The sequence below is a fragment of the Amblyraja radiata genome, chromosome X (genome assembly GCF_010909765.2).
Source record: "Amblyraja radiata isolate CabotCenter1 chromosome X, sAmbRad1.1.pri, whole genome shotgun sequence".
NCBI classification, from domain to species: Eukaryota; Metazoa; Chordata; class Chondrichthyes; order Rajiformes; family Rajidae; genus Amblyraja; species Amblyraja radiata.
In genome coordinates, this window is record NC_045999.1 from 8529689 (window position 1) to 8547590 (window position 17902).

Sequence of the window (17902 nt, forward strand, 5' to 3'; positions counted from 1 at the left end):
TGTTTCTATGTCACCTATTCCTTTTCTCCAGAGATGCTGCCTGACCCGCTGAGTTACTCCAACATTTTGTATCCATCTTCGGTGTAAACCAGCATCTGAGGTTCCTTCCCATTCATGGTTAGGATGCCTAGTTACTCATCAAAATTCCCCCTTTGGCTCAAAATAGTTTAACATTCAACTTTGTCATTTTGTGTCTATCTTCGGTGTAAACGAGCATTTGTAATTCCTTCCCACGCAACCTAATTAATTTGAAGACCTTTGGGACATCATTCTGGGCATCATGTTATTGCAAAGATGTTGTCAAGCTGGAAAGGGTACAGAGAAGATTTACAAGGATGTTGCCAGGACTCGAGGGTCAGAGCTGTTGGGAAAGGTTGAGTAGGCTGGTACTTTATTCCTTGGAACGCAGATGAAGGGTAATCTTATGAAGGTGTATAAAATCATGAGAGGAAAAGATCGGGTAGATGCAGAGAGTCTCTTGCTCAGAGCAGGGGAATCGAGGACCAGAGGACATAGGTTTAAGATGAAGGGGAAAAATTCAATAGGAATTGGAGGGGTAGCTTCTTACACACAAAGGTGGGTGTATGGATCGAGCTACCAAAAGAGGTAGTTGAGGCAAGGAACCACACCATCCTGGCCACACACTCATCTCCCCGCTGCCTTCAGGTAGAAGGTACAGGAGCCTGAAATCTGCAACATTCAGGTTCAGGAATAGCTGCTTCCCCACAGCCATCAGGCTATTAAACTCAACTCAAACAAAGCTCTGAACATTAATAGCCCATTGGCCTTTATCTGATTATTTATGTGTGTGTGTATATATATATATATATCTATCTATTCTATTCTTATCTATCTATCTATCTATCTATCTATCTATCTATCTATCTATATCTATCTATCTATCTATCTATCTAATATATAAAACTGTGCCTGTCGCCTGCCATCCGTCGGGCTGCCTTTCTTCCTTTTGATTAGTTTCCATCGTGTGATGTCACAATGCCCAATGCTCGCAGATGTCCAATCACAATGCCCAATGCTCGCAGATGTCCAATCGGAATGGATCCATTTACATGGACGGCTGCCGGCTGCATTTCTTCCTTTGATTCACTGCAACTCCGAAACCAGACGCAGAATCGCCGACATCTTTTCCATTTCGGTAGAGATTTCACTTTTCTTTCTAAGTATCCGCTCCTCATTACATTTCGTCGTGTTTAAGTGCACGTTTTTAATCAAATCCCCCCCCCCCCCCCCCATATTTCAAAAATAAACTGGCTTCTCACCCATAGAAGCAGCCCCAGCCCCAGCCCCTGGTGAACGTTCCATCGTGTGATGTCACAATGCCCAATGTTCACATATGCCCAATCGGAACTTAAGAGGGAGTTAGATGTGGCCCTTGTGGCTAAAGGGATCAGGGGGTATGGAGAGAAGGCAGGTACAGGATACTGAGTTGGATGATCAGCCATGATCATATTGAATGGTGGTGCAGGCTCCAAGGGCCGAATGGCCTACCCCTGCACTTAATTTCTATGTTTCTATGCTTCCCTCTCCTCACCCCTCTCCCTCTCCCACCCATCCCTCTCTCCCCCACCCCCCTTCCCTCTCTACTCCACCCCCTTCCCTCTCTCCCCCCGCCCCCTTCCCCTACCCCTCTGTCCCTCTTCCACCACTCCCCCTACCCCCTCCCTCCCCACTCTTTCCACTTCTCTCCCCTTACTCCACCCTCTCCCTCCCGCCCACCCCTCTCTCTTCCCCTCCCTTTCCCTCTCTCCCCCACCCCTTCCTCTTACCCCTCTGTTCCTCTTCCACCACTCCCCCGTCCCTCTTCCACCACTCCCCGCTACCCCTCTACCCTCTACCCCTCCCTCCCTCCCTCCCACTCCTCTCCCCCTCTCCCTGCTCCTCATCCCTCCCCCACCCCCCTTCCCTCTCTCCCCCAACCCCCCTTCCTCTCTAACCCCACCCCCTTCCCTCTCCCCCCGCACCCTTCCCGCTACCCCTCTGTCCCTCTTCCATCACTCCCACTACCCCTCTCCTCCTCCCTCCCCACTCTTCCACTTCTCTCCCCCTTCCCCCTCCTCTCTCCCCACTCCTTCCCCTCTCTCCCCCCCCACCCCTCTCCCCTCCCGCCATCCTCCATCCTCCCCCTCCTCCCATCCCCCCTCCCCCACGTCTCTCTCCTCCCGATCCCCCTCTCTCACCTCCTACCCCGCTCTCCTTTCCCTCCCAAATCTGTCCCGTTTCCTCTTCCTCCTCCTCTCCCCTCCCACCCCTCTTCTCACCTCCCCTCCCCCTACCTGTGTGTTTGGGGGGTGGTTAATGTGAGTGTGATGCCGCAGCCCCCCTTTCTATGTTTCCCTCTCATCACCCCTCTCCCTCTCCCACCCATCCTTCTCTCCCCCACCCCCCTTCCCTCTCTACCACCACACCCTTCCCCCTACCCCTCTGTCCCTCTTTCACCACTCCCCCTACCCCTCCCTCCCCACTCTTCCACTTCTATCCCCTTACCTCACGCCTCTCCCACCCCCACCCCTCTCTCTTCCCCTCCCTTCCCCTCTCTCCCCCACCCCTTCCCCTACCCCTCTGTCCCTCTTCCACCACTCCCCCGGCTCTCTTCCTCCACTCCCGCTACCCCCTCAACCCCCTCCCTCCCTCCCCCTCTTCCACTTCTCTCCCCCTTCCTCCTCCCCCTCTCCCTCTCCTCACCCCTCTCCCTCTCCCATCCCTCTCTCCCCCACCCCCCTTCCCTCTCTACCCCCACCCCCTTCCCTCTCCGCCCCCACCCCCTTCCCCCTAGCCTCCGTCCCTCTTCCATCACTCCCCCTACCCCTCTCCCTCACTACCTCCCCACTCTTCCACTTCTCTCCACCTTCCCCTCCACTCTCCCTCCCCACTCTTTCCCCTCTCTCCCCCACCCCTCTCCCCCTCCCTCCCTCCCTCCTCCCCACCTTCCCCACCCCCCCTCCCCCACATCTCTCTCCTCCCCATCTCTCACCCCCTACCCCGCTCCTCCTTTCCCTCCCAAATCTATCCTGTTTCCTCCTCCTCCTCTCCCCTCCCTCCCTCTTCTCACCCCCCCCCCCCCCCCCAAACGCCGTTGGGGAAACAGACCCAACGGGTCTGCACTTGGTCTAGTATACTATTAAAACTCTGTGGCTGCCGCCTGCTGTCCGCTGCGCCTGCTGTCCGGCTGCCTTTCTGCCTTTGATTCATTGCCACGCCGAATCCAGACGCTCAATCGCCGAGATCTTTTCCATTTCGGTAGAGATTTCACTTTTCTTTCTAAGTATCCGCTCCTCATTACATTTCGTCGTGTTTAAGTACACGTTTTTAATCAAATCCTTCTTCCCCCCCCCCCCCCCCCCCCACTCACTCATTTTGTCGCCTCCTGCTGGCCAGTGACCATAACGGCTGCTGGCGCCCGCATCTCGCCTCAAAGACGCCATTTAAAAACAGCCGCACTGCTCATTCCTGAGCCGCTTGAGTTGGAGGACCACGTCTCCCGTGGGGGCTACGGGTAGGGAACGGCTGCGTTGGGGGAGCAGACCCAACGGGTCTGCCCTTGGTCTAGTATATATATATATTCAATGGTATATGGACACACTGATATGTTCTGTATTTATTCATGCCTACTATATTCTGTTGTGCTGAAGCAAAGCAAGAATGTCATTGTCCTATCTGGGACACATGACAATAAACTCTCTTGAATATCTTGAATCTTGACTATCGGACATTTAAAAACAGTTACATGGATAGGATAGGTTTGCTGCCTAATGCAGGCAGGTGGGACTAGTGTGGCTTGGACATGTTGGCTGATGTGGGCAAGTTGGGTCGAAGTGCCTGTTGCCATGCTGTATCACTATGACTATTGTGTGGATATTGGAAACTATAAAGATACGACAAAAAAAGCTCTCCCCCCTCCCACTCAACTTCCCTTCCTCTTTATGATAGTCACGAGATAAATCTTGTATGTTTTGTTTTGCGTGATGTCAAAACTAGAGTAAAGTTGACGTTTAATGAGGAAGGAATTCTCTGCCTCAGATGGCAGTGGAGGCCAATTCTCTGGATGATTTCACGAGAGAGTTAGATAGAGCTCTTAAAGATAGCGTAGTCAGGGGATATGGTGAGAAGGCAGGAACGGGGTACTGATTGTGGATGATCACAGTGAATGGCTGATCACAGCTGGCTTGAACGGCCGAATGGCCTACTCCTGCACCTATAGTTTATTGTCTATTTTAACCAGATAGTTGTGTTAGAGCACTGAATGCCTGAATACAACAAGTAAAAAACTCAAAGATAGGGACCCAAGATTTAATTGTAATTAAACAATTTTTAATTTTCTAATAATTAGCTATAAGGAGAGGTTGTCTGAACTTGGATTGTTTTCTGTGGCTGAGAGGAAACCTGGGTAGAGTATATATAGTTTAGTTTAGAGGTACAGCACGGAAACAGGCCCTTCGGCCCACCGAGCTCACTTCGACCAGCGATCCCCGCACACTAACACTATCCTACACACACTAGGGACAATTATAATTACAATTACACCAAGCCAATTAGCCTGCAAACCTGTACGTCTTTGGAGTGTGGGAGGAAATCGGAGCTCCCGGAGAAAACCCACGCAGGTCACGGGGAGAACGTACAAACTCCGTACAGACAGCACCTGTGTTCAGGACCAAACCTGGGTCTGTGGCGCTGTAAGGCAGCAACTCTACCGCTGCGCCTCCATGCCGCCCTATGGAAGGCATAGGGTGGACAGTCAGAACCTTTTTCCGAGGATGTGAAATGTCAAAGACTAGAGGGCAAAGCTTTAAATTGAGAGGACCAAAGTTTGAAGAAGAAGCACAGAGAAAGTCATTTTGTTCCACAAAAGGTGGTGGAATGTGATAGTTGGCATTGTGGTAGATGAGGCAGATATGAGAGTGGTACGTAGTGGAAAGATATTGGCAAGACTGAAGATGGACACAAAATGTTTCGAGTTGAGACCTTTCTTCAGACCCGAAACGTCACCTATTCATTTTCTCCAGAGATGCTGTCTGACCCGCTAAGTTACTCCAGCTTTTTGTGTCCAACTTCCGTTTAAACCAGCATCTGCAGCCCCTTCCTACACGTAAAGGCCTGGTCACACGGGGAACGTGCAAACTCTACACAGATGGGACCAGAGCTCAGGATTGAACACAGTTTTCTGGGACTGCTCAGGCAGAGATGAAAGTTAACCTGTCACGGCTGTTTCAGCACCATCGATTAAAAAAAAAGTGTCTGACGCAGTGTTGGCAATGAACCGTATCTCTCGTATCTACACCTTAGCCTTCCATATCCCTCGTTCCCCTCTCCCCTGACTTTCAGTCTGAAGAAGGTGTCTCGACCCGAAACGTCACCCATTCCTTCTATACAGAGAATCTGCCTGTCCACATGCCTGAGTTACTCCAGCATTTTGTGTCTTATCTTCTGGTAAGATACATACAGGACCACATCAGAAGGGAGTTTGATATACCTGCCTTGGTGGAGGTGTCAATTTACCAAAGAACGGCAGGCTCATAGCCTGATATTACTAATGGTGAGCAAGTTTCTCTGATGCTTGGCATAAAGCTATTGTAAGTCTGCCTTTCCCCATACGCCACCTCAGCATAGTGGCACGCGGAAATTCCCAATGATGCCACGATTACTCATAGACTCAGCAACTGGGTCGAGGCATGCTGCTTTAATTATGTGAATTCCCCCCCCCCCCCCCACCGCAAGTGTATATGGATTTAAAAATAATCAATGAGCTAACTTTTAAAGGAATTAAAATACTTTCCTTAAAGGGCACATTTCACAATCGCAAGGCATCCATAAATGTACACATCCAACAAATTGTGTAGGAAGGAACTGCAGATGCTGGTTTAAACCTAGAGTAGGCACAAAGTACTGGAGTAACTCAGCGGGACCTCTGGAGAGAAGGAATGGGTGGCCTTTCGGGTCGAGACCCTTCTTCATCCAAGTTTCGAAGCAGAATCCTTCATGTAAATAATTCACTCCCTCAAATAAATAGTAGCAACAAGGAACTGCAGATGCTGGTTCACAAAACAAAAACACACAAAGTGCTGGAGTAACTCAGCAGGTTCAGGCAGCATCTCTGGAGAACATGAACAGGTGATGTTTTGTGTTGGAGACCCTTGTTCAGATTGATTCTCCCACTTGACCTAAAAAGTAATTTGAGTTTCACTGTACCTTAATTGGTACACGTGACATTAAATTGACCATTGAACCTTTGAAAGGTGACCCATCCATGTTCCCCAGAGAAGCTGCCTGACCCACTGAGTTACTCCCGCACTCTGACTTTTTTTCCCCCCTCTGTAATATTTTCGTGAAGCCAACTTTTTATTGAAGGGTGGAAGGCTTATTGCTCCTGTTTTCGAGCCACATTGATGTTGTCTGTCAAGCCATATGTACAGCACCTCGAGCGTTCCATCAAAACCTATCAAGAACACGAGAATAGGAGCAGGAGTAGGCCACTCGGCCCCTCAAGCCTATCCTACCATTCAGTATAATCAGGGCTGATCTACCCTTGGCCTCAACCTCTCCACTGAGCTGGTCCCTCGTGGCCTCAATTCCAACATCTTTCAAAAATGAGTCTACTTCCGCTTTCAATGAGGCCAATGATCGCAGCTGTCTTGGGTCAAAAATTCCAGAGATTTACCACAGAGGTGAGAAGTTCAAGTTCAAATTTATTGTCACATGCACCAATTGAGGTAGAGTGATATTTGAGTTACCATGCAGCCATACACAGTGAAACGTAACAATACACACAGCCACATAAAATGAAATTTAACATAAACGTCCACCACAGCGGGATCCACATTCCTCACTGTGATGGAAGGTGGTGAAGTTCAATCATCTTCCTCTTTGTTCACCCGTGGTCGGGGCCGTTGAACGCTCCGCATCTTACCACCAATCGGCCACACCACACCCCACCGTGCCCCAATCTTGCAGCAATGATCCTTGTTCAAGACTTTCCCGTGACTTTTTGGAATTCACACACAATAAAGGGCCTGTCCCACGAGCATGCGACCTGCATGCGGCAAGCGCGACCAAACCGGAAGCGGGGGCCGCGCGGTGGTCGAGTGAGTGACGTGAAGTTCGAGCGAAGTCCGCGGGAAGTTCGTGCGTGACGTACACCGTCAAGATGTGCGTACGGCGTCGAGACGCTGCGCACGTCCGTCGAAGCGACTGCGGGCTGGCAGGCCGTTGCCAGGCGTAATGTTTGAACACGGTCAGTTTTTCGGAGCCCCGCGCGATGTCGGGACCAGCTCCACACAACTCCATACGGCTCCGGCGATCGAAGTGGGACTGGCCCCGCGAGGCCGTAAGGCTCAAGCGACCACGTTAGGTCGCGCTTGCCGCATGGAGTCGCATGCTCGTGGGACAGGCCCTTAACACCTAGATCCTTATTTTAATTCAATTCATCGGAACTTTACCCATTTTTAGTGTCTTTCCATTTAGATGATGATCTTTTTTTTTCTGGGACTGAGGAAGGGTTCACCCGAAATGACACCTATTTCTTTTCTCCAGAGATGCTGCCTGACCCACTGAGTTGCTCCAGCACTTAGTGTCTATCTTTGGCATAAACCAGCATCTGCAGTTTCCTGTGGAGGAAGGAACTGCAGATGCTAGTTTAAAACTAAGACAGACACAAAAAGCTGGAGTAACTCCGCGGGACAGCCAGCATCTTTGGAGAGAAGGAATGGGTGACGTTTAGGGCCAAGACTCTTCTTCGGACTGAGAGTTTGGGGCGAGGGAGACACGGAGATAAGGAAGGGTACGGTGTGAAAACGAGACATCAATGGGGATGGGGATCAAGGCAAATGTAGAATAGATCGTTGTTAGCTGGGGGAAGGTGACAATGAAGCACACAGAGATAAAATTTGACAACGAAGGAAATGGGTCTCGACCCGAAACATCACCCATTCCTTCTCTCCAGAGATGCTACCTATCCCGCTGAGTTACTCCAGCATTTTGTCTCTATCTGCTGCTCCTTCCTACACAATCAGTTTTATTTTATTCATCTTGACAAAGTGCATGACCTCACACTTTCCAACGTTAAACTTAATTTGCTGAATTCACACCCGCTCACTCACTCTAACTATATCTGTCACTATCTATATCTTTCACTATCAATAGCCCACTGCACAGTTACAATATCCTCCTCATTGCAATATGTTTTTCCATCTATTTTGATGTTGTCACCAATCCTGGGTACCATACATTCCTCCCTGGCCTCTAAGTCACTGCATTAATAACTGAGGGCCATGAACTGATCCCTGGGTTAATCTATTAGTTGCATCCTCCAACCTGAAAACGACCCATCTATTCCACACCTCTCTATTTTCTAAGCGTCAACCAGTTTTCAATGTTATCCCATTCAGCCCATAAGGGACAAAAGTTTAGGGGTAACATGAGGGGGAACTTCTTTACTCAGAGAGTGGTAGCTGTGTGGAATGAGCTTCCAGTGGAAGTGGTGGAGGCAGGTTCGATTTTATCATTTAAAAATAAATTGGATAGGTATATGGACGGGAAAGGAATGGAGGGTTATGGTCTGAGTGCAGGTAGATGGGACTAGGTGAGAGTAAGTATTTGGCACGGACTAGAAGGGCCGAGATGGTTTCTTCAGCCCACTGTGTCCGAGCCGGCCAGCGATCCCAGTTCACTACCCTACACACTAGGGACAACTTATCAATTTTACCAAAGCCAATTAACCTGCAAACCTGTAAGTCTCAGGAATGTGGGAGGCAACCGGAGCACCCGTAGAAAACCCACATGGTCGCGGGGAGAACGTACAAACTCCATACAGACAACACCCGTAGTCAGGAGCAAACCAGGGTCTGTAAGCATTGTAACGCAGCAGCTCTGTCAGAAGGAATGGGTGACGTCTCAGGTCGAGACCCTTCTTCCGACTGAAGAAAGGTCTCGACCCGAAAGGTCAGCCATTCCTTATCTCCAGAGATGCTGCCTGTCCCGCTGAGTTACTCCAGCATTTTGTGGTCTATCTTCGGTGTAAACCAGCATCTGCAGTTCCTTCCGTCAACAAAGTAGTTATGCCTTCTCTCAGTTTTCTTTGTTTTGACTTATCCAGACCTCTAAATATCCCATCTGGCCTGATATTACTGAAACAAGTTCCTGCAAACGTCCTGCTAGAAACCAGTATTGCCCAAGAAATAACAGGAATCCAGTGTTAACCTTTGACCTGCTTCCTATATATATGAGAAAACAGGCTGTGTTTTTTCCTGTAGATACTGAACACAGTTTTTCATTTGGCACCTGTTCACTGCCAAGTTTTTTTATTTCACTATTGACCATAAACTGAGTATACTCGGAGGTGGCACTGAACAGGTTCAAAGTAATCAAAATGTGTGGGAAGGAACTGCAGATGCTGGTTTAAACCGAAGATAGACATAAAAATGCTGGAGTAACCCAGCGGGACAGGCAGCATCTCTGGAGAGAAGGAATGGGTGACGTTTCGGCTCGCGACCTTTCTTCTGACTACAAACCTACAAGCCCACACAACTTTGGGATGGGGGAAGAAACCGGAGAACCCGGACGAAACCTACGCGGTCAAAGGGCGAGCGTATAAACTCAACACAGACAGCATCCGAGGTCAGGATTGAAATTGGGTCTCTGGCCGTGTCAGGCAGCAGCTCCAACAGCTAAAACCAATTGGTAATATGTCCCAGTATACTTTTAATGGAGGTTCATCGATTTATTACAAGTATAATATGATACAACATAAATCTGGTAATTAGCCGTTTCAGATTTAAAAAAAAATTTTGTTACATTGAAAAAAGATTAGAATAAGAAAAAGAAGTTAGATAGTAAAAGATAGAAAGATGTGAAATATATAGTGTGTGAAAAAAGAAAACGAGTAAATGAAGAAAGTTGAGAGAGAAAATAGAGAAAAGAAAATAAAATAAAAAAGAAAAGGAGATCATTATTTATAATCTTGACCAACCCTCGTCCAGTCCTGAAACAGTTATTTTTTACAATTGTGTTGCACCAAATGATTCCAAAAAAAGTTTCAGAACTGGGTGAGGGGTGTGGAAAGATATGAAGTAGGTATATTCCTTTTCTGTTCTGTTTTTTCTTTTCTTTTTTTTTAAATTTTCCTTCCCTTCCCCCCTTTCTATTAAATTTCTTTTTTTTTGCTCTTCCTTTCTGGTCTTCTCTTTTTTTCAACATCTCGATGGGCTCTTTCTCTCTATCTTTCCACAAATTACTAATTGTTAACTTCTGGGGCCTACACATTAACTTTCCTTAATCTCTTCTTTTCTTGTGTCTATTATTTTTATATTGTTAAATTTAAAACAAGAAGTGGTACACAAAATGTATTATGTTATATGCCATGGTTTATACGATTGTACATTGCTTCTAATAAAAATATTTTAAAAATATATATATATATATTTTAATGGAGGCACTCTCTGGAATACACACTGCTATTTTAGCAAAGAGTTGACCTTTGTAACAACTTTTAACTCGTGGTTCTCAAATGGAAGAAAACATAATTAAAACACAAGGTACACAAAAAAGCTGGAGAAACTCAGCGGGTGCAGCAGCATCTATGGAGCGACGGAAAAAGGCAACGTTTCGGGCCGAAACGGTGCCTTCGCTCCATAGATGCTGCTGCACCCGCTGAGTTTCTCCAGCTTTTTTGTGTACCTTCGATTTTCCAGCATCTGCAATTCCTTCTTAAACACTTTGTAATAATTAAAACACATATTATTAACAGGCGATTTAGTATTCTTCACTCTAGGCAGCTGTGACTTTAGCTGCCAAGCCCCTGTCTCATGAACTCTGTCCAAATCACTGCCATCTGAGCACTTCCCTTTACTCCTTATCCATTCCGTTTAAAAACTCATCTGTTTGATGAAGTCTTGTTCAGCTTGCCAGGCATATCCTAGCCCCGAAGAAGGGTCAGGTTGGTGTGACCCGTTGAAATCCCCAGGTCACCCTGACAGCGCTGGCCGATGCTCTTCGATGGTCTTCCTCTGAGCTTCTTTCTCTGTTGGTTTCAGATCACCGGGGCCACCCAGTCGGTGCTTGTCATTGACGCTGAGAAGAGCGGAGTTTATGTGTGCCGTGTGAATGACGAACAAAACCAATGTGTGTTCAGCAACTGGGCAAAGGTCAAAGTTCATTTTGTCAAATCTGGTAAAAAGCTTTTTTATAATTGGTTCCCATCGAACTTAATGTTTAGTTTTGTTTTAGTTAAGCTTAGAGATACAGCTGAGAAACAGGCCCGCTGACCAGCGATCCCCGCACACCTACACTATCCTACACACACTGGGGACAATTTACAATCATACCAAGCCAATTAACCTACAAACCTGCACGTCTTTGGAGCTTCTGTGCAGTTTCTCATTGATGAGCTGGGTGGGGAGCAGTTTGCCAGTGGGACAATGCATGTTGTCAATTGTCCCGCTGAGTTACTCCAGCTGTTTGTGTCTATCTTCAGTTTGAACCAGCCTCTGCAGTTACTTCCTCCACAGTACTATTTATACAATGCTTAATTCTCCAGCGCGCTGCCTCGAATGCTGCTCGCTGGGGGCAAACATGAGACATTTACTTAGACGTGTCAGCGTTGAATCCCCAACATTGATCCAGCTGGTCACTCCTTGTCCCAGCTCCCCCCATTCTTAGCTCTCCCTCAGCCCTCGGGCTCCTCCTCTTCCTTTCTCCTTACTTCTCCCTCCCCCCCCCCCCCCCCCCCACATCAGTCTGAAGAAGGGTTTTGGCCCGAAACGTTGCCTAAGTCCTTCGCTCCATAGATGCTGCTGCACCCGCTGAGTTTCTCCAGCATTTTTGTCTATCCCCAATCAGTACCCCATTCCTCAAGATATATGAAGCATGAAATTAAATTACATTGCTTCCAAGCCAATTAGCCTGCAAACCTGTACGTCTTTGGGGTGTGGGAGGGAACCGATGATCTCGGAAAAAACCCATGCAGGTCACAGGGAGAACGTACAAACTCCATGCAGGCAGCACCCATGGTCAGGATCGAACCCGGGTCTCTGGCGCTGTAAGGCAGCAACTCCAGTTGAGGCAAGTAACAAATATGTATTGAAGGGGAAACTTGGTACGCATCTAATGATAAGATAATATAATGTTATCGCCTTGCAGCTGAATCCTTGCAAGTGAAATACTTTGCCTCCGTTACAAATACTGTATTGTACTTTGATATATTCTATTGTGCATTGATGGCAGGGCTACCTCAGAACTGGCAAGGAGAGCTGGTGATTGGACTGCAGCCTGAACCCAGGAGGGTCAAAGTTGGTCAGAGAGCATCGCTGAAGTGTGTTGCGTTTGGAATCCCCGCTCCCTCATACCAGTGGTACAAAAATGGCATGCAGTTACCTCATCAAAACAAACGAGAATTGACAGTAAGTTGACTGTAACTATAGTTTCATCCTTGGTTAATGATCGAGGGTGCACGAATAAATGCTTCATCTGAATGCAGCTCCACTAAATGGGACATAGATCATGGTTTGTGATTACCGGTTGATTAGGCTGAAGCAGGTCCTGTGAGCAAATTTGGGCCCCATATCTGAGGAATGATGCGCTGGCTCTGGAGCGAGTCCAGGGGAGGTTTAAAGCCCTGTCCCACTGTACGAGTTCATTCCAAGAGTTCTCCCCGAGTTAGCCCTGTTTCGAACTCGGAGATTTACGGTAATGGGCGCTCGTAAGTACTCGGGGCTCTCGTGGACATTTTTCAACATGTTGAAACATCTTCACGAGTCTTCCCGTGCTTACCTGCCGTTAGCTAGTCTTCCCGAGTACCTGCCGTTAGCGTTACGAGCCACTAAGAGACGTCCCCGAGCTCCGACGTACCCACTACGTTCATTCTACGTGCTTACCACGAGTTTGATTTTTTTTTAAACTTGGGAGAGCTCTTGATCGTACAGTGGGCAGGGCAATCGCAAGAATGATCCCAGGAATCTGATGGAGATCAGGTAGAAGGCACAGGATCCTGCCTCAAAAAGGCTGGCAGTATCATCAAGGACCCACACCATCCTGGCCACACACTCATCTCCCTGCTACCTTCAGGTAGAAGGTACAGGAGCCTGAAGACTGCAACGACCAGGATCAGGAATAGCTACTTCCCCACAGCCATCAGGCTATTAAACCTGGCTCGGACAAAACTCAACATTAATAACCCATTATCTGTTATTTGCACTTTATCAGTTTATTTATTCATGTGTGTATATATTTATATAATGGTATATGGACACACTGATCTGTTTTGTATTCAATGCCTACTATGTTCTGTTGTGCTGAAGAAAAGCAAGAATTTCATTGTCCTATCAGGGACACATGACAATAAACTCACTTGAACTTGAGTGGGTTCGCATATGATGAGCGCTCAACAGCACAGCACTGAACTCGCTGGAGTTTAGAAGGTTGAGGTGGGAACCTCATTGAAACTTACAGAATAATGAAAGGCATAGATAGAGTGGATGTGGAGAGGATGTTTCCACTGGTAGGAGAGTCTAGCACCAGAGGTCATAGCCTCAGAATTAAAAGGCGCTCTTTTAGAAAGGAGGTGAGGAGAAACTTCCTTAGTCAGAGGGTAGTTAATCTGTGGAACTCATTGCCACAGGAGGCTGTGGAAGCCATGTCAGTGGATATTTTTAAGGCAGAGATAGACAAATTCTTGATTAGAACGGGTGTCAAGGGGTATGGGGAGAAGGCAGGAAAATGGGATTAGTTCAGCCATGATTGAATAGCGGAGTAGACTCAATGGGCCGAATGGCCTCATTCTACTCCTATAACATGAACTTGTAAGCTGCACTGAAGAGTGTGCCATATTTCATGCATTCATAAGTCATAGGTGCTGAATTAGGCCATTCGGGTCATCGAGACTAATCCATGGCTGATCTATCTTTCACTCTCAACCCCATTCTCCTGCCTTCTCCCCATAACCTTTGACACCCTTACAAATCAAGAACCTGTCAATCTCTGCTTTGAAAATATCCAACGACTTGGCCTCCAATTTGTCTGTGGCAATGAATTCCACAGATTCACCACCCTTTGACTAGAGAAATTCCTCCTCATCTCCTTTCCACAGGCATGTCCTTTCATACTTAATTTTATCAAATGTATCTATTTGTAATTTCAAAATCAACTCATAAATAGTCGTTATTAAGCCTTTCTGATAAGGGTTCAAATGTAATTTTTTTTCCAAAACTGCTTCTTAAATGCTGGGAAAGTATAGACAGCGCCCATATTCAGGATCGAACCTGGGTCCCTAGTGGATTTTCCCTAATGTGTGGGATAGAACTAGTATAGGGCCGATCGTTGGCCGGCATGCTGTCGGTGTGCCTGTTTTCATGCTGTATGTCTAATAGCTAAAGCCTAAATGGCCTGTCCCACCGGCATGCGATTGCATGCGTCTAGCGCGACCAAACGTGGTGGCTTGAGCCGTACGGCTTCGCGGGGCCGGTCCCACTTCCAACCGCGGAGCCGTCTGGAGTTGTGCGGGGCTGGTCCCGACATCATACTCACCGATCAGCTTTGCAGGAGGCGCGCCGACTGAATTTGGACGTCGCACGGCGTCGGGCGGTTACGTCATCTTGCAACGCCATGCGCTAGGCGTACGCCGTCAAGACGCTGCGTACGGCATCGAGATGGTGCGTATGATGTCGAGACGCTGCGTATGCCCTCAAATGGGCCGACAGGCCGTTGCCGCGTGGAATTTTTGGACAGTGTCAGTTTTTCGGAGCCCCGCGCGATGTCGGGACCCGCCCCGCACAACTCCATACGGCTTCGGCGATCGAAGTGGGACCGGCCCCGCGAAGCCGTACGGCTCAAGCGACCACGTTAGGTCGCGCTCGCCGCATGCAGTCGCCTGCTCGTGGCACAGGCCCTTTAATGACTGGAACCTGCCACTGATCAAAGAGATGCTGTTCCCTGCAGGCGGGCTTTGAGAATGTATGTTTTTTCTCCCCTCTCTGTATCTAGATAGCAGCGACGGAGATGAGACATCATGGGTCGTACCTGTGTGCTGTCACCAATAACAGAGGCCAGGATTGCTGGAGCTCAGCAGCTGATATCAACGTTGGTAAATACCCACCAAGCACTGTCATTAATATCTCTCAGTATTAGATTAGTTATGTAGAATTAACAGCACGGAAACAGACCATTCCATTTGCCCCATCAATGTTTGCCCTCAGGCCACCCTCCCAGCCTATCCATTTGTCCTGTATCCCTCTCATATGATCATCAACCTTCTCCCATTCCCCACACCCTTAAATGCGTCACGTCTTTCAGAACGCACTGCTTCATACTTACGGATGCTCAGTCTAGCACCTTATATAGTTTCGATATCTTCATTTTAAATCAAGATATCTGCACCGCGGCACAGTAGAGTTGTTGCCTTACAGCGCCAGAGACCCGGATTTGATCCTGACCACGGGTGCTGTCAGTACGGAGTTTGCACATTCTCCCTGTGACCGGCGGGGGTTTTCTCCAAGAGCTCCGGTTACCTCCCACACTCCAAAGACGTACAGGATTGTACATTAAGTGGCCTCTGCAAAACTGAATTATCCTTAGTGCATAGTTTACTGTGTGTACGGGGTGATCGCTAGTCGGCACGGTCTCAGTGGGCCGAAGGACCTGCTTCCACACTGTATCTCTAAAGTCTAAAGTAATAGCAACAGTTAAAGGTGATTTATATTGAGTTTCATTGCGTTTCCTTTGACTGGCCACTGCATATCTGAGAACATCTAGTCATGGCTCAAAGGATTTGTTCAACAACTATCCTTATAATAATGTGCAGAAGAAAACTGTAGTGGTAAAGTTTAGCTGGGAAGTGTGAACATTCCGCAGGCATAATAGATACATAGAAACATAGAAAATAGGTGCAGGAGTAGGCCATTCGGCCTTTCGAGCCTGCACCGCCATTCGATATGATCATGGCTGATCATCCAACTCAGTATCCTGTACCTGCCTTCTCTCCATACCCCCTGATCCCTTTAGCCACAAGGGCCACATCTAACTCCCTCTTAAATCCAGCCAATGAACTGGCCTCAACTACCTTCTGTGGCAGAGAATTCCACAGATTCACCACTCTCTGAGTAAAAAATGATCTTCTCATCTCGGTCCTAAAAGACTTCCCTCTTATCCTTAAACTGTGACCCCTTGTTCTGGACTTCCCCAACATTGGGAATAATCTTCCTGCATCCAGCCTGTCCAACCCCTTAAGAATGTTGTAAGTTTCTATAAGATCCCCCCTCAATCTTCTAAATTCTAGCGAGTACAAGCCGAGTCTATCCAGTCTTTCATCATATGAAAGTCCTGCCATCCCAGGAATCAGTCTGGTGAACCTTCTCTGTACTCCCTCTATGGCAAGAATGTCTTTCCTCAGATTAGGAGACCAAAACTGTACGCAATACTCCAGGTGTGGTCTCACCAAGACCCTGTACAACTGCAGTAGAACCTCCCAGCTCCTATAGGATCTGATTCTTGTGGCGTTTTATTCATGAACCCCTGTTCCTCGACACATTTGTTTTATATAATACAGAATAGTTTTTATTACCTTCCATCACAGTGAGGTGTCTGGAGGAGAGTCACTGTGATGGATGTTTGTGTTAAACTGTGTTAATTGTGTGTGTTGTTGCTTTTTTACTGTTATGACTGCATGGTAGCGGAATTTTGTTCAAACTTGTTTTGAATGACAAATAAAGAAATTCTAATTCTAATAAGGGTATGTCACCACCAAAAATCTGTTCTGTGCAGCTTAATCTTTTACATTTTGAGTGAACCATCCCCTCTCCCATCCTCCCCACCGCTCTCCAACCTGGCACCAATTTTGGCCCCCCCCCCCCCCTGCTTTCCACGTACATTCCCCCCTCTAGCTTCACAATTCGCAACCCTTCGTTGAATTCTGACCCGAAACGTCACCTATCCGTGTTCTCCAGAGGTGCTGCCTGACCCACTTCACATATTTGTCCACACTTGTATTGTGCAGTTGAGTCAGCACTTTCAGAATGCTGACACAGCATTTATGACTGAACTTGTTGCAGCTTTGTCTGCCTGATGTTACAATTAGAGCCAGACTGGTTTTCCCCTCTTGTAGAATGATGTTGATTGTGGGTTGTGGGCGTTTCCAGTTCTTTAATTAGTGTCTCGTGTTATTTCCTCACGCAGTTGAAAATATTGGTGTCACAGTCTCGTTACCCTCGCTAAGAGTGAAGGGTAAGCATTAAATGTGAACATTTTTCAACAAACTATAAACACTGTTGCTGAAAGTAGACAAAAACGCTGGAGAAACTCAGCGGGTGAGGCAGCATCTATGGAGCCAAGGAATAGGTGACGTTTCAACCCGAAACGTCACCTATTCCTTCACTCCATAGCTGCTGCCTCATCCGCTGAGTTTCTCCAGCATTTTTGTCTACCTTCGATTTTTCCAGCATCTGCAGCTCCTTCTTAAACACTGTTGCTGAAGTGCCTTTGGTTATACTGGCAATCCTCTTAAGGTCAATTTCAAAGCTTCAAGAAGACAGCAAGGAATGGGGATGGGTAACGAGCCTAAAAAAATTGATAGACCTCTTCATGTGTTATAATAATTCTGTGCTTTAAAGAAGGTTGAAACTGAGCATGTATAACTGACGCTCACTGCAGTTTACTTTAAGAAAGAACTGCAGATGCTGGAAAAATCGAAGGTAGACAAAAATGCTGGAGAAACTCAACGGGTGAGGCAGCATCTATGGAGCGAAGGAATCCTTCGCTTCATAGATGCTGCCTCACCCGCTGAGTTTCTCCAGCATTTTTTGTCTACCTGCAGTTTACTTTCGTCAGATTCTGTCCTCAGTTGTCAAAGGGCAAATGGCAATCGTAAAATAATAGAATAAGGTCGAAAGGATTTAAGAAGGAACTA

The 17902-nt window shown here is 47.4% G+C and overlaps 1 protein-coding gene across 4 annotated transcripts in view; it reads left to right on the forward strand.

Annotated features, from left to right (window-relative positions):
* Positions 1-17902, forward strand: part of LOC116968153 (mucosa-associated lymphoid tissue lymphoma translocation protein 1-like) — a 90698-nt gene that overhangs the window by 35598 nt on the left and 37198 nt on the right. For 2 of the 4 annotated variants that reach the window (XM_033014782.1, XM_033014784.1), the window contains exons 3-6: positions 11043-11178; positions 12232-12407; positions 14986-15085; positions 17173-17220. In XM_033014782.1, coding sequence (XP_032870673.1) covers positions 11043-11178; positions 12232-12407; positions 14986-15085; positions 17173-17220 — 460 coding nt within the window. The remainder of the gene's footprint in view (positions 1-11042; positions 11179-12231; positions 12408-14985; positions 15086-17172; positions 17221-17902) is intronic. The other 2 variants (XM_033014786.1, XM_033014785.1) reach the window with 1 other exon arrangement.